General features: G+C 41.9%; 2 protein-coding genes across 3 annotated transcripts in view; both read left to right on the top strand.

Annotated features, from left to right (window-relative positions):
• The first annotated feature begins 47 nt into the window (after nt 1–47).
• Nucleotides 48–5993, top strand: mvk (mevalonate kinase). Of its 2 annotated transcripts, XM_086030778.1 has the most exons (10): nt 48–432; nt 606–753; nt 1002–1146; nt 2421–2576; nt 3715–3818; nt 3974–4019; nt 4185–4275; nt 4629–4748; nt 5079–5232; nt 5319–5985. In XM_086030778.1, the coding sequence occupies exons 1-10, from the start codon at nt 355–357 to the stop codon at nt 5468–5470; spliced, it is 1194 nt and encodes a 397-aa protein (XP_085886904.1). In that variant the 5' UTR covers nt 48–354; the 3' UTR covers nt 5471–5985. The 2 variants fall into 2 exon arrangements, with proteins under 2 accessions (XP_085886904.1, XP_085886905.1); XM_086030779.1 differs by lacking the exon at nt 4629–4748 and having other exon boundaries at nt 5319–5993.
• Nucleotides 5994–13522: 7529 nt separating this feature from the next.
• fam222aa (family with sequence similarity 222 member Aa) overlaps nt 13523–16326 on the top strand; it is a 109028-nt gene continuing 106224 nt past the window's right edge. The window contains exon 1 of the mRNA XM_086031867.1: nt 13523–13806. The gene's annotated coding sequence lies outside the window, so the exon portion shown is untranslated. The remainder of the gene's footprint in view (nt 13807–16326) is intronic.

The following is a 16326-nucleotide window of genomic DNA, read 5'->3' as shown; positions in this document are numbered from 1 at the left end:
ACATGGATGGTGATTGGTTAAAAAGATAAGAAACAAAGAAGCGATGTACGCTGATTGGTTATTATTGGCCGAACGCATCCTGGGCTGTCGTCCGTCATGTCAGCTGTGTGTTTAACAAGATGTTAGCGGGCTTCGTCATTACATCCCACTGAGACCCAACCTGGCAAATGGCAGTTACTTTTTTTTTTTTTTTTACCCACGTTACTGTTCTTAAATAAGTTCTTAAATCTTCGTTGAGCCCCTATGAAAGTATTGGAGCTAGCCGTTTCGTCTCAAAAGGTGTTAGCGTTAGCTATATGCGACTAAGACAGCGACTTGGTTTTACAGTGTATCTAGCTGCGTTCTTATGAAAAGATGCAAGTTAAGGAATGCATCGTATCTGCACCGGGAAAGGCAATTCTTCATGGAGAACACGCAGTTGTACACGGAAAGGTAAATTGTCAACGATTCTCTTTGGGTTTAATATCGTACGGACACTCAAAGGTGCCATAACAGCGGTGTTCTACAAGAAAGTCATTGATTCCACAGAATCAAATACTGTACTAACCCAGGGAAGAAACAGAATTCCGTATGATGAATGAACAATTTGTGCTGATTTATTACAGGTTGCACTTGCTGTGAGTTTGAATCTGAGAACGTACTTGAAGTTGACAGCCACCAATACTGGTAAAGTTTGCATCAACCTCCCAAACATTGACGCCTTCCTCTGCTGGGATGCGTCTGAGTTGAAGCAGCTTGTGCCATATTCGCGTGGTAAGGAATGCTCCCAAATGCCTGTTCAAGATTAAATACCGTTGCTCTTTATGCCATTGTTTTACTTTCGCATCCCATAAGATCAAACAAACTCATTAAGATTCGATATTAACCATGCTGTCCTTCCATCACAGTCTTCTGGTAAACATACCTGCAGACTGCATGCTGTATTATTGTCACTTTATGAAGACCGTTATCTTAACTATTGATGTTGGGCCTCTGTGTTTTGTTGTTGTTGCTTTTAACAGGTAAACAGGAGGGAGTAAAGCACCTACACCCTGAACTTGTGAAGAGATTACGTGAATTTGTTGGTGAGGCAAATGGAAACTTGGATACGAGCAACATGGCCACCTTGGCATTCCTCTACATCTACCTCTCCCTGTTTGGATCAGGGTATGAAGCATTTGTTTTTATCAAACATTTTTGCATATCTAAACTAGATCTGCTCTCTCTGGCTGGAACAGAGCCAATAATAATCGCCCTACTCATATGGGAGATTGATGCAGAGATGCCAGGTATTTCAGTTTCTCCATATTTTGCTATGGGCAGTTGTTACACTGTGATGAGTTAATCAAAAATATTCCAGAGAGGAAACTTTGTTAAATTCATTGGTTGGGTCATTGTTAAATTCATGTCGGAATTTAGTTGATCATCCATCGTCCATGTTAATTTGATAGTTCATATTGCTGGCGTCGGGCTGCATCCTTATATCTCCAAAATCATCACTTTTCAGGAGACCCCAAAAACGACATATTTGTTCAACAATTAAAATTCAAAAAAGAGAGCAGGCCATTTTCAACACTTAAAGGGGCACATGTACGGGCTGAACATTTTGGGGGATGGGATTTATGACAAATTGGCACGACCCCTTTTGGATTAGTTATTATTAAAGGAAAACAGACAAGACAGAAACTGCACGTAAGCTGCTCTTTTCCTTATTCTCTTTTTAGTCAGACATGGAAAGTAGAGATGTCCACATACATTTTGGGGCTGGTTGGTCCCCGTTGGTTTTTCCATGATTAGCGACGTATTTGAATGGACAAACTGTCATCTGTCCCTGATGTGACTCCCACTAAGACATGGAGGGGGGCGTGGCCATATTGCTCATTACCAGGAGGCGTTATGAAAGGTGTCCGTTTTGTATTGATTTCTCCCCAACAATTTGATAAAAGCTCAAATGCAAGCTAATATCATTTTCCCGATTTAAAAAAAAAAAACAAAAAAAAAAAACTGATAACTAGTCCGGAATATTGGCGAGCCTCCTTTATCGCCTGATTTCTTGTCATTGCTGTTTATGCAGAACAGTGACCTGAAAAGAAAGTGGCAAATCGTGTCTTTTATAGGCTGTGTGACACAACCGGTGAGAGAACTGAAATGAACTCTTACTCAAAGCTGTAAACATCGATGACACCAGTAGAGGTCGACCAGATAGTGCCTTGTTTCCGGGACAGCAAGATAATCCGTGAAGATAGAGCTGGAGATGCACTTTTGAGTTTCTGGTCATCGGGAGCTTTAATTGCCATTGACACATTGTTGGCATGTTTGTCACAAGTGATGGATTCCAAAAGAAAGTCTGCCTTGAAGCCATGTGACATGTCAGGTAATGTCATTGCGAAAGCAGACATTTATTCACACAAGCCACTTTCTTTTTCTCCTTCCGCGTATAGTGAGCTGCCAAGCTTGACAATATCCGTGTGGTCCGAGCTGCCGACCGGAGCAGGACTGGGTTCGAGTGCAGCCTACTCGGTGTGTTTAGCCGCAGCTTTGCTTTGTGCAAGTGGAGCCATTCCCGCTCCTCTCAAGGAGTGGGAACACACTGCCAGGTAATTGACATTATATGTGAATGGAATCATAGCGATTGAGTCATACTGCATGGCACATTTGGGTTGAATCCTCAAATATGCATTTAACTGAAATAGTTCCGTTAATGACAGTATCATTCGCCATTTTGGTCATCTATGTTTGGGGTAAAGATGAAGAAATAAAAGAGCATAACCCTAACCATGTATGTATTAATAATTAAAAAAAAAAAAAACGCTTTTGCTGTTGCTGTTTGTTTTTTTTTTCTACTGAGATAATGAAGTGATACATTGTTTCGTTTGCGCAAGCATTTCCGATTTATATTTGTAGCAAGTCAAGTCGCCCCCTAAAGGCCAGAATAAATCATTTAAAATCTTCAATAATCGATAGAGCAATCGCAGGACGGAACTCGTTACCTGACACTTTCACCAATACACAAAGTCGACTTTCAAAAATAAGCTGAATAAAAATGCTTAATGGGAAAATAGTCATATTAAAGGTATTTATGGGGTTCACTTCCCTTAAAACATAGCTTGGTGTATCTAGTGGGGTGAAATAAGGGTTTGTGAGGAATAGGTGGTTGTGTTTCGTTTGGTTTCTTTCATTCATCTTGTCTGTGGTGTTGAGCACGTGCATATTTTGAATTAATGACTATTAGTACATTGATTGCATTTGGGTCTTTCTTTGGTAGTTTTTTTTTTTTCTTTTTTGGAAATTGTATTATCATCATTATGATTTAGTAATATTTATTTTGATTTATTGTTATTTATTTTTACATATTTATTTTTATTTTATTTATTGTATTTATTTTATAATTAATACTAAATACTTATTTACTCTTACATATCTTGTGTTGTTTTGCCTTTGTCTTATATGGACCCCATATACAAGCTCTCTTGCATATTGCGAGAGCTAATGAGGATCCAATAAACATAAACAAAATTTGCCTTTTAGGAAGATAAAGGCCTCACGTTTCTGTTTTTTAATGCAAAATATTTTTTTTTTTGTTTTTTGTTTTTGTTTTGTTTATGACATACAGTTTTATTCTAGTGTTGTCTTAGTGTTGGTCACGAAACAACCATTTATTCGGAAATCCTCTGTCGTCCCAGTGCTTTGGTCTGTCAGATTTATCATGGCAAATCATGAGAATAATCTTTGCAGATGGTGTCAGGAAGACCTGGAGTTGATCAACAGCTGGGCGTTCCAAGGCGAAATGATCATCCACGGTAATCCTTCTGGAGTGGACAACGCTGTAGGGACGTGGGGTGAGGCCCGGCATATGGTGTCGTGTTTATTGTGTGACACCTTTTTTGTGTCTCCACGGACTCTCTTAATGGAATCACTGGAGTATTATGTGCAGCACCAGTGTTCATTATCGTCAGATGATTATCTCTTTAATGACTGATTTGTTTCCGTGCAGGAGGCATGCTGAGGTTCTTGGCCGGGAGGATAATACCACTGAGCAGGTAGTGTGGCGCTGATTAAACTCCGCGGAGTGGGTTCATAAAATCACAGCACATATTTTCCTCCCCAAAAATAATGTCGGCGGGAATAAATTGGCTTCTCAGCAGGGCAGACGGCGAAGAGCAAATTTAGCTCAGCCCTCTTTTTGTGTTTTGCTTGACTTCCAGGGTGCCATTATTAAGAATCCTCCTCACTAACACTAAAGTGCCACGTAGCACCAAGGTACTCGTTGCCAGGGTGAAGGACAAAATTAACAAGGTATTCAATGTTTTCTTCCCCCCCATGTTACCTGCTGATGTTATAATTAATATCATAGACATTTCCTTTGTATGGCACATACTCCAGAGCCTAGAGTTGAGTGCTGTCATAAAATATTGAAATGAAACTCTTAGCCGGTACCCCTGTGTGCTGTTGCCTTGGTGATGGCAGCAGGTGTGCACACTTTAGCCTGCCTGTTGTTGTGGCAGTGTTGTGATCAGGCCAGCTCCATTTAATTTCATTTTTCTGCTTAATAATGAGCAGTCATAACTTCTTTCAAAACAAATTTCAGTTTAGTTTAAGTGAACATTAATAACCTTTTATTCCCCCCCACCGCCCCCCAATTCCTATAGTTTCCTACTATTTTGACCTCCGTGCTGGACTCAGTCAATGCCATTTCCTGCACTTGTGAGAAAGTCCTCCTTGAAATGACCTGTGAGCCCATCACAGGAGAGCACTACAATGTTTTAGAGGTATGCTCTTTAACATCTCATTTGATAGGATTTGGATATGTTTATCCCCCCCCCCCACCCCCATTGAAAATAATGTAAATGGAGTTCGTCTCTCAAAGGTCAAACCGTTGCCACTATAAGACTGTTAGCACATTTGTTATAATTGTAGTCATAGTACAGATAGATTGCGTGCATATAGTTTCTCATAAGTAAACATATGTTTGACGTTCATGATGTTCAAATTGAATGTCGGTATGAGTTCTCATTGAAGCATCGACATGTCCATCACTACCACCTGATCGCAAGTATGAGCTTTTTCTTTTTTTTTTTTTTTTGTCATTGCACGTACAGGAGCTCATTGATATCAACCAACATCATTTGAATGTAATGGGGGTGGGACATCCTGCCCTGGATGCCCTGTGTCGTGTCACGCTTGCCAGGGGTCTCCACAGCAAGCTAACAGGCGCAGGGGGAGGGGGCTGTGGCATCACTCTTCTGAGACCAGGTAGGTCGTTGTTAGTTGTCCAGAAAATTCCAGACATTTTATATGATCTAGGAAAGGGTCAATCTTGGCTTTCCTTTTATTTGTAGAAACGGAGTCCGCTGTAGTCCAGAATACGATTCAGGACTTGAAAGACTGCGACTTTGACTGCTGGGAAACAAGTATCGGCGGGCCTGGTGTCCAAGTGCATTCTCCCCTCTCTGTAAAGGAAGATATTTTAGGAATCTTAAACCATTATTGAGACATGGCCATGGATGTGGAAATGAATGTATTAGACATTCACCAAGACTTGAGGTTTGCTCAGCCGCTCCAGTGAAGCAAGGGACATTTTCAGATTGAGCAAAAATGGACTAAAGGTTAAATCATGCATTTTATCCACTGATAATTGTATGTAGTGCACTTTGTCCGCTAGATGGCGACAGAGTTCCATGCAATCTCAGTTATGGGAGAGACCGCTACTAATTCTTTGCCGAAGTGCATCACTGCAATTGTACGGCACCAACGTGATCATGAAATTCTACTCAGAGTTGAGTTGTACATTTTTAGCCTCGGCTAATACCAAACTAAATGTGTTATGCACTTTTTGCACAACTAGTGCTCTCCCCTTTGTCTTCCTAACATCTCTCAGCCTCAAAAGGCTGCACATACAGAAGATGAATCTGTTTGGAATTTTCCCAATTTGGAAAAAGGTCATCCTGGGATTTACAAGTTTTGGGATTTGCTCCCCCCCCCCCCCCCCCCGGCTAAATGTCGTGAAGATTAAGTGCTGCGATATATGTGAATAAACGACACTTGTCACCCTCCCTTTCTTTTTGCCTGGCGCCCCTTCTGTCCCCTTGGATTGTGTCATCTTTATGTTCAGCGAACATCACCGCCCCCAATCTTCCACACCCCCTCTTGGCAGTACACTGCACAGTTGCCCTTAACCCCTGCTGGAATTTAATTACCAATGCACTTTTCAATTGAACCGGCATCGACGGGGGGTTGGGGGGGGGGCGGCGGGTGGCGGCGTTACAACGTGCCTGTTTCATCTCTCGACTCTCTTTCATGCTCACTATTTTTTTCTCCTGTGAGCCACATATGTTTTTTTTATTTTTTTATTTTACATTTATTTCCTTATTTTTTTCTTTAACGTTGGCCTCTGCTTATTTCTCCTCTGATGAATACAATCTAAGGAGGTTGTAAGATTATTCCAGATAACACATGAAGTGGAGCAAAGGGGGTCAAGGATACACAGAAAATGCCTGAGTTGGAGGGATTTGATTTAAAAAAAAAAATAATAATAATTAAAAAAAAGTGCTGTTCAAGTAGTGAGTTAAAGAGCAAAGAAATGCAGCCTATACAGTGCAATGTTAAACAGTTTTGTATGCATGGATCAGGATGCAGAATTCATATGATCCAAAGTGGATTGAAGAAAGAAATGTAAAATGCGAATGTGCTGAGTGGTCATGCTCACCAGGGGCGGTCTCCCTCTGGACCCCCAAGTGGGTGGCTGCAAAGCTTGTCAGGAGCCATTAAGTTTGAATCCGCAACTGCAGCTGACTGACAACATGTCATGTCGCCGATGGCCGCCGGTTTTACTAACGGTGGCTTCGGCGAGTTCCTGCGGAGAGTGTTTTACATGTGCGACTTTGCACTTAGAGGCCTCACAATATATTGTCAGCTTGTATTATCCAAGACAACAGTTTAATGTTACACATTTACAGGAGCTGTGCCGGAGCGGGACATAGAAATGAGCTCAGCAAGGCCCATTTTCCCCAGCGCTCATTGAGACAAGAAACATCATCATCATCATGATGCGCATGATCTTCCCGGGGGTGTTTACCCTTTCGGTGATCTGGGTGGGAGGTTTTAGTGCACTGCCAAGGAAGCGAGCGCATTGTAAGTTATGTATTGTCCTTATTGCCTTGTATCTTGTAAAAAGAAAAATATTTACAATCTACGTGTTCATCTTTGCTGTCCCACTATCTGGGATTGCGTACATAAACGTACATTTGGAATGTGGGACTTTTTCAAAACAAAGGAATGTCTTCTCTGTAACCTTATAATGTGAACAGTGGCGGTCTCGTTCAGGGGGCCTGTGGGCCATTAAAACAGGAATTCATGAGAGAATTAGTTCATTGGTACATCATTGGACTACGCATCAGGGGGCGGAGCCAGAACGTGGCTAGTGGGTTGGGCCTGAATATTTCTCTCACTTCGCACAATCCTCCTGTCCCGACACATCGTATATTCAAATATAATGACAAACTGAATAATATGACGTTCAGAACTTCCTTCGACAACTACAATTATGCCATTGTTAATATTCACTAAAAGAAAAAAACACAAGTTAAAAAATAATTTACAAAAAATGTTGAAGTACATATTAAAAAAAAACACACACACACACAATGAAACAAATTCAAAAATAATTTACAAAAAATGTTGAAGTACATATTAAAAAAAAAAAAACACACAATGAAACACAAATTCAAAAATAATTTAATAATTTACTAAAAGTACATATTTTTTCATGAACCGCCCCTGCTACACACAAGGGAACGTAATCCAAGAGGTTAGGTCGATCGTTTTTCAGTCAATAGCCATATAGTTACAATACAGAATTGATCCCTTGCCAAGTCACCTGTTTGAACCCACACAATAAATGGCGTTGGCTAAAAATGCATTTTCTACAAGTCAAAATCAGATATTTTACAAAATGCTTCCGAGGTCACGGCATAGCCTGGGCAAAGTATGTATTACTCTCTTTCTCCTGACTTTAAAATCATCTTAGGATGCGTGAATCAAATACACATTTTTCTTCTGAGTTTCCAAACCTCTGATTGGTTGGATGTCAGGCACGTTGCTCTCTACCGGGATAGTCCCTGTGGACTGTGTTTGTTGTAAACATCTGCAACCCTTAACACACTTTGACTTGCAGTCCCCATTCCTTTTTTTCTCTCCATCACAGAATTGTATCATGTCGTTGTATTGATCCAGTAATTGATTCTGTGAAGCAGGTACCGGCAAACACACTGTCATCCTTCAGTGCCACTAGCGCACTTGTTTAATTGTAGACAAAAGCACCTTTCTTTCTTGTTGCTTTTAAAAAGACTCATTGATTTTTTTTTTTTTTTATAGCACCCCTCATCCTTGCGCTGGCTCATTGTAGGAAAAAAGCCCTTGAGTCGAAGCTGGCTATAATGTACAACTGCTTGGGATTAGCCTAGACCAGTAGAAAAACGTCATTACGCTCAGTCTGTTGCGCAACCCTTCAGTTTTCAATTTTAAAGGTGTTTTATCCAATTGATTGATTTGACAACTCATTTGAAGCAAATGTATTTTGCTTATCAAAGGCAGTGAAATGTTATAGTCATCGATGGATTGTTCGATAATGATTTTACGATATTCCAGTTTCTGCAAGCAATTACAGCTCTTTTTTTTTTTTTTTTTTTTTTTTTTTTTTTTTTTTTTTTTTTACTGTTTGAATTTAATAATGTGATAGCCAGCTTTAGAAACTTGCACAAAATATATATATGCAGTTTACTTGGGTCTATAGAACAAAAATATTCTAAATGCAATTTGATTTGCATTAATTTTAGACGCAGCTCAACATTCCATCACATTCATACTTTGAACTCGCTTTGAATCAGAGATAGGTTCTCATCATTTCACTGGGATTGCAGCCAATTCAACTGATTCATTCGCCCCCCCCCCCCCCCCCCCCCACACACACACACACACCATTAGAGGCTCAGGGAGGAGGAGGAGGAGAATCTGAAAATGTTATCACATGACAGCACGTGATTGATGGACCATTAAAACGTCAGCCTGATGTACTTAAAGCCACTGATTTCGGGTTGATGTTTCATGGCACAAATGGATTTACAAAACTGTTCGAAACAAATATTCCCATCTCAAGTTATTTGCACTCGCATTGTAACGGCTCGTCTTGCTTTTCTGTCTCACTTTTCTGCATCTTTCGCCTCTCACCACCACTTTGTCGGGCGACCTCTGCGAGTCATGTAATTACAATGGGCAGGTAGGAGTGTTCATATTTCAACTGCTGCATGCAAGATAACATCTAATAAGTCTAAAAGCGTTGCAAAACTGGTATCTCGTCGCTCATGCATTATGAATGAGCTGCTGATTGCTTTCTTGCATAGATTAGCAATCATTTCACAGAAAATGTTTCATAAAATGTGTGCTCGGAGGGTTGTGTCTTTTTTTTCCGGGAGTTGAGGTGACACATCCCACTTCTTTGTGCGAGATAACTCGGATCAGGTAATGGCACTTCTCCCCCTTTCCACACTGCTCCTATTCCTTTGCCCGTTCACAGTATTTCCGTCTGCGTATCATCACAGGGGTGATACGTGTGAGTTTTAGCTCACTTTGCAACTGATTGCTCAATTAGGAAATGCATTCAGCTGCTGCTGCTGCTGTGTTATTGTGTGTTGAGCTAAGGAGCCACTTAGGCCTTGTCTACACGTAGCCGTTATTTTTTAACAACTGCATATTTCCCCCCGGCCTGCGTTGGAATACACATTAAAAAAAAACAACAAAAAAAACGCATCCACCGAAACCGCGGAAGTGCGTTTTCAAACGCATGCCAAGCCTCTGGGTGGCAGTAGTTAGCCAAATACTGTCCAATTAGAAGGAACCTCCGTCCTTTGACGTCACTTCTACGAAACCGAAAACACCTCGCCAAACTTGTTCGGGAGAACCGACAAGAGGTCAGAATTGCTTTTAAACCTTTCAACGAGAAGCAGTGGTTGGTTGCGGACAAATAAGTGAGCAAAAAGCGCATCGAGAATGCCTATAACCAACGCAGCGCCGCGAGAATCCATGTGGACTCGCATGAAAACAAAAGCCGCGCGATGACGTCAAAGCATTGTTGTCGCACGGTGACGACGTAAATCTCCGGGTGGAACCGTCCACAGCAAAACGCGGATCCTGAGATATACGGAGGTATCCGCAAATCTCCACTGCGGCGGGAGTTTTGCGTTTTCACTGAAAAAACTGCGGGCACGTGTGGATGATAGGGCTAACCGCAGGCTTATATCCGGCGTTTTCAAAAACCCCGGCAAGCAAGAAGTGCAGAATTAACATGCTCTCAATCAGACGTGAACAGTCTCTGCATGTTGCGGAACACTAGAATTAAAAAACATGACATTTACAGTGAAACGTTAAAATGGAAGTTAATTTTAAAAAAATCATAATAACATTTTCTATGTGGCCCTACTAGTCTAAACACGGCATTCTGATTAATTTTGCATTTGTGGAATATGAGTAAGCAGCGAAATCCACCTGTTTTTGTTCACATCAGGGGGCGGCCATTTTGATTGAGATATGTGCTAACTTCTGTCTAACATGAGTTTGAATGTGATTGTCGAAGTATTTTGGGACAAGCTTGAAACTTCACGGTTAAGACTCGAAACTTGCTTGCGACTTGCACGTATGTGACTTACTCCCACCTGGGCTAAATTGTACCGGCTCTTGAGGTGTTTGAATCCTTAAGGCGGAAGTCAACCCAAACATATTTTCTTCAAGAATATGTTCTATGCAAGCCCACTAGTTGAAACAGGGCATTCTGATAAGTATTGCGTTTGCGCAATAAGTGTTAGTCCACTCCTTTTTAGCCATCTCTGAGGGCGGCCATTTTGTCACTTCTGTCGACTGAAAATGACATCACAACTGCTCACAGCGACCAATCACGGCTCAGGTTCAGAAAACAGCTCAGCCGCGATTGGTCGCTGTGAGCAGTTGTGATGTCATTTTCAGTCGACAGAAGACAAAATGGCCGCCCCGACGACGACTAAAAACGAGTGCATTTTGCTGCCTAACTCATATCCCACAAACGCAGAATCAATCAGAATGCCGTGTTTCAACTCGTGGGCCTGCTGGGAAAAATATTCTCGAAAAAAATACGTTTGGGTTGACTTTCGCTTTAAGTAGCACTTAATTGGGAAATCCCAAGTGAGCTCTTCCAACCTTCAGTCAGGAAACATATCGGCTTCAGATACAACTTTTCAGGCATAAAACGCTACCAGCTCATTTGATGCTTTTAAAGTGCTTAAGCTTCCGAGCTTGTCGGCTGAATTATGTGAATTAGGAATAGGGAAGAGTGCGTATTCGTGCACGCCGACGTCGGGTGTCCCTTTGTAACCCCTGGCCTCTGCCTCGGCCTCTGCCTCTTCCCCCAGATGGGCGGCCTCTCAGCCGAAGCCCTGTGGAGGTTGCTGCCCTTTGCCTGACAGCCTGTCACCAAACCATGGTGGGGATTTTTTTTTTTTTTTTTTTTCCTGCAGGAGATGGTGTCTGATTGGGAGCAGTGTGTGAATAGCCCTGTCACACCCGATAAGGCAGCAAGACGACCTGTGACGGGGACATATGGCATGTTTGACAGGGAGAGAGGGCACGAATCGCACTGAATGATAAAATGGTGGGGTTTTACCCCCCCCCCCCCCACCGCCCCCACCCCCCTTTGGCAATGTCATGCTTTCAGGCGAGCGCGGGGACCATCGTTCACTCAAGCGTCTGACTCCAGCCTCCTTGTGACATCTCCTTCAAGGTTTTGGCTTTCTGGTGCCGGGCCGGTTCTGACATGGCTAGAGTCGAGACTCTTCAACTCACAGCTGCTCTGTTAGCTTTTCCGCAAAGAGGGCATAATTGGATATCGGTTTAGTTTAGTGCTGTCGAGCGGGAAATCCAAGATCCTGCTGGTCTGCGTTCTCTCATCCCAGTCTGTCACATGCCTACTGATTAATATCCACACAGGCTCATCAAGATGACTCTAATTGATAGATTCATCCTCCTCCGGACCACGGTTTATTTAAAGGGTCATGCTGACAAAGACAAGGAGAGGAAAGAGGAGGCTGACAAGATTGCAAAGGCGTTGGGGGAATCATTGAGTTTAACTGCGCAGCTCTCATCCTTCCTGTCAGCCGGTCCTGACTTGTGGTGTTGCGGTCTCAACTCCCATCCTGTCAAATGTCACTTTGTCTACTTGGGGCTGTGACAGGCGGTCCAGGTGTCGCACTCAGGCTTCAGTGCACCATCAGTCACCTCTGCACTGCTTCCCAAAGGCTCACAGTCCAATACCCTCCTCTCAAACCCAGCGTATCTCGCTCCCTTGGGACTCCCCCTGTGGGCTTAATTCTCTCTCCACTGGGCCAGAACTTTGTCTCCCTCTATTTGAGTACAGCGGAGCCTCCAAAGTTGAGCGCATTCTGTTCTGTGGAACTTATTCACTTGCAACATTTCTCAAAGGGATCAACTGCGGTGATATATAATCAATACCAGTGTTGAACCTTCGCCCTAATAAAACCTTTTGAGAGCACGCAATATTTTAAGTAACATCCTTAACTGTCTTACATGTGTAAATGCAAGTAACCTTTAAGATATCCTCCTTATTCCGACGCCCCAGGGGCGGAGCCAGAAGGTGGCTAATGGGCGGGCCTGGAAAAAATCAGGGTGGGCCTGAATATTTCTCTCACTGAGCACAATCCTCCTGTCCCGACACGTCGTATATTCAAATAAAATGACAAACTGAATAACATGAAGATCAGGTCTTGCTTAGACAACCGCAATTATACCATTCTTAATATTCAATAAAATAAAAAAAAAACACACACCCAGCCCCGCCCATGACTCCGCCCCTGCTACTGTACACCCCATGAATTTTTGCGTGAATTATGTGCGGGACTTCCGGTATGAACCGAAACTGGCCTTTTGTTTGTGTGGTAACTGTGACAGTTACCGACGATAACAACGTGGGGACACCAATTGTTGCATCTTATAAGAGAGAACATTTCAATCCCGCTTCCTCCTAATGTAGCGGGGTAGGAGAGCGACATAAAAAAGTGTCCAGCGACAATGTACAGTCCCATGTTAAGATACTTTTTGAACTCTGTCGTTTCAGACATGAGGCAATAAACACTCTCAAAAGCATTTAGGTGTATCAGTACCTACACAGTAATAAAGGTGGATGCATTTTGTTAAAAGATTTTGGACACGGTTTTTATTTAGCTTAAAGCAGTCGTAAAAGCTACCAAACCTACTACTTCCCATTACATGATAACCACATGACCGGGACACTCTAACGCAGGGGTGCCCATGACGTCGCTCGCGATCCGCCGGTCATCACGAAGGCATTATGGGTAGATCGCCAGCCTATCATGCGTCCTTACTACTGTATTCTGGCGGCGCGTTTGAATTGGAGTCAATGTAGTTCGTGCGGGCGGGCACCGGAAATCCGCCCATTAGCTCTATCCAGCCCGTATAAAACAAGTCAACTTTTTTGCAGCCAATCAGCATCTGGCATACTTCAGTCACACACAGCCACACAGCGTCCTGTTCACTCGGCGTTTTTTTTTTATTTATTTATTTTTTATTATTATTTTTTTTTTTTACAGTTCTTGAACTTTACCAAGGCATCAACATAGCTGATAGCATTAGCATAGCGTGCAAAAAAGTTGACTTGTTTTATACACATCGATGGAGCGAATGGGCGGATTGTTGTTGCTGCAAATCTGTTTGAGGCTATCACCAGCTACTGTCCGGACTATTCCATTCAGTGCAAGTCATCAGAGTAAGGTAATGACAAAACATTTTTTTTGTTCTATTGTGCTATATAGGTTGATGCAGTCATACAAGGTGCACCGGACTATACGGTACATATGAAAAACAATTCTCAATATATTCATAAATAATGTGTTTTGCATTTTTAGTAGGTGGTAGATCATTTTGGCTCGGTCATGTCATAATAGCTCTCAGGCTGAAAAACTGTGGGCACCCCTGCTCTAACGCTTAATGTAAAAAAAGCTTAACGCCACCTGAGGTCATAAAACTGCAATCAATCTTCACCAAAATGAATGTGAACATTTATATTTGTGTCAATTTCAACTGCTGCAAGTATTAGAACAATCGCCCCAATATTTTGGGATTTTCTGAGCCTAACGTCTTCCTCTCCGTAGGCGCTCGCTACAGCTTAATGACAAAAATGTTTACTGTTCATAAAATCCCAAATGGTGCGGTGATCGTTCTAATAGTTTCAGAGATCCACTAATACTAAAGTGTCTCGTCTTCCACGCAAGTAAAAATGATACCTGATGTTGGTTCCAGTTCTGTTGTGGTTGTCATTATATTCTGATGCTAGTGTGTTAAGGTCGATGTGTTAATTGACAAGCAATCAGAACTGGTGGTGCTAACATAACAAAGCATTATTTCTACATACAGTATGTAAACAAATACCTTCCATTTGCATCAAATGTTTTTCAATAAATTAACAATCAGAAAACAGGTGAGCCCTGATTGGTCGTTATCTGAGACCTGAGTGTGTGTGATGTCATTTTCACTTGACAGGAGTGACAAAGTGGTCGCCCCTGAGATGGCTAAAAATGGGTGGATTTTGCTGCTTAACTCATATTCCACAAACGCAATATTAATCAAAATGCCATATTTTGACTAGTGGGGCTGCATACAACACATTCTTGTAAAGAAAAAGTGTTGTCCAGGCTTTTGAACGTGTGTACTTTGTGCTACTTGGACACTGGTTCAAGTTGAGAAACACTTCACTCAGACAAGTGACCCCTGCACATGAGATTTTTTTTTTCCCCCTTCATTATTCTATCAATAAGCCTGTGTGGTAGGCTGTCCCATAACACTGCTTGTATTTATTTAGAATACTAAAAGCGCAGCCAGCCTTGCAGCATGTGATGACCTCAGTGTGAGCTCATCGTGCCGCAGAGACGAGAGGCCGTCATTAGCGCTCACGCGCACTCTCACTGTGTGTTGACTGTTTCTAAATCAGCTGGTAGGGTCCTTGTTCTGTGGTGGATTTTTTTTTTCTTTTTTTTTCAAGAAGCCATTTGGTGGATTTAGGCCTGTTGAGATGATATTTATAGGAAAAGCTGGCTCTCCAACTAGATTCATAAATATGCAATCGAGCGTTGTTCAACACCAGAACCACAAAAGTGGTCGTGATTGCACTTAAAGGAACATAGTTGTGGTATCAAGAGCCTCAAGTCTTTCATCAGTTAAGAAAATCTGTGACCATTTGAACAAAAATGGGACAGAAAAGAGAAGAACTCATACATTTAGTAAAAACTGAAGCTGAAAGATGCTGCGTGTCACTATTTTATGAGCCATTGAATTCTCATGAATACACATTACCGTCACCTAACAAATAGCAGTTGGAACAATCTGAATTTTTCTGGCTCTGTACTCATGTTCAGGTGTAGCAAGATTATTTCACTTTGTCTGTAATCAAACAGTTGCATTATAACATTTAAATACATAAACGTGTTCAGTTACTTTAATTCCTGTGTTTTGAAAGAAAATAGAATAATTTCAAATCCCAAAAGCAATTCTTGCACACAATTAGGGTGCAATATCACATCCACACCTGGAAATGTGGTACAGATGACCCTCGGAAGTCAAACACAATAAGCCCAGCAGCCCTTTGATTTGTTCCTATTTTCAGTTCAAAATCCCCAGAAGAAATAATGCAGGAAGAAATAGTCATCTGTTTGTGAAACGTACGCCATCGTAAAACTTACTACATGAATAAGTAACAGTTTATTTCATCGTAGGTGTAAAAAGTTGTTGTAACAGTTCTACTGTAATGAAAACAAAACCAGCTTTATTCAGGTTTTTTTTTTTTTTGGGGTTCTATTCTCATCATGACGATTGACGAGTAACGGCCATTACGGATTAATTGACTTGGAAGCAAATGAGGCATCATGGAGTACACTGCATGGCTGCTTCTCGCCGTCTATTGATTAATTTAACTAGTTTGTGGCTAAAAGAACAACATGATGTGACCATCACTATGTTAGCCTTCAGTTTATCATCACCGATAGATGCCAACACGCACCCTTCAGTCCAATCTCTCTTGAAATGCCAAAATGTTCCACTTCCAGGAATCCATTGTATTTTAGCTCCTGCCCGTTATGGATTTTCATCGTTTCCACTCGGTTGGAAGGGACAAAAAGAACAAGCCGGATGCGGATGAACACTGAAGTATTTATTCTCATGTGTAGTCACGAGCCCACAAGTGCTGATGAGCGTGGTCAGTGTCACAGCACTTAACTCTCCAAAGGACGGCCAGTGCTT

Source organism: Filicampus tigris, chromosome 5, assembly GCF_054856515.1.
Source record: "Filicampus tigris isolate MCC_2025a chromosome 5, RoL_Ftig_1.0, whole genome shotgun sequence".
Classification (NCBI taxonomy): domain Eukaryota; kingdom Metazoa; phylum Chordata; class Actinopteri; order Syngnathiformes; family Syngnathidae; genus Filicampus; species Filicampus tigris.
The sequence above is the reverse complement of the archived record's forward strand: the minus strand, read 5'-3'. Positions and strand labels throughout refer to the sequence as shown.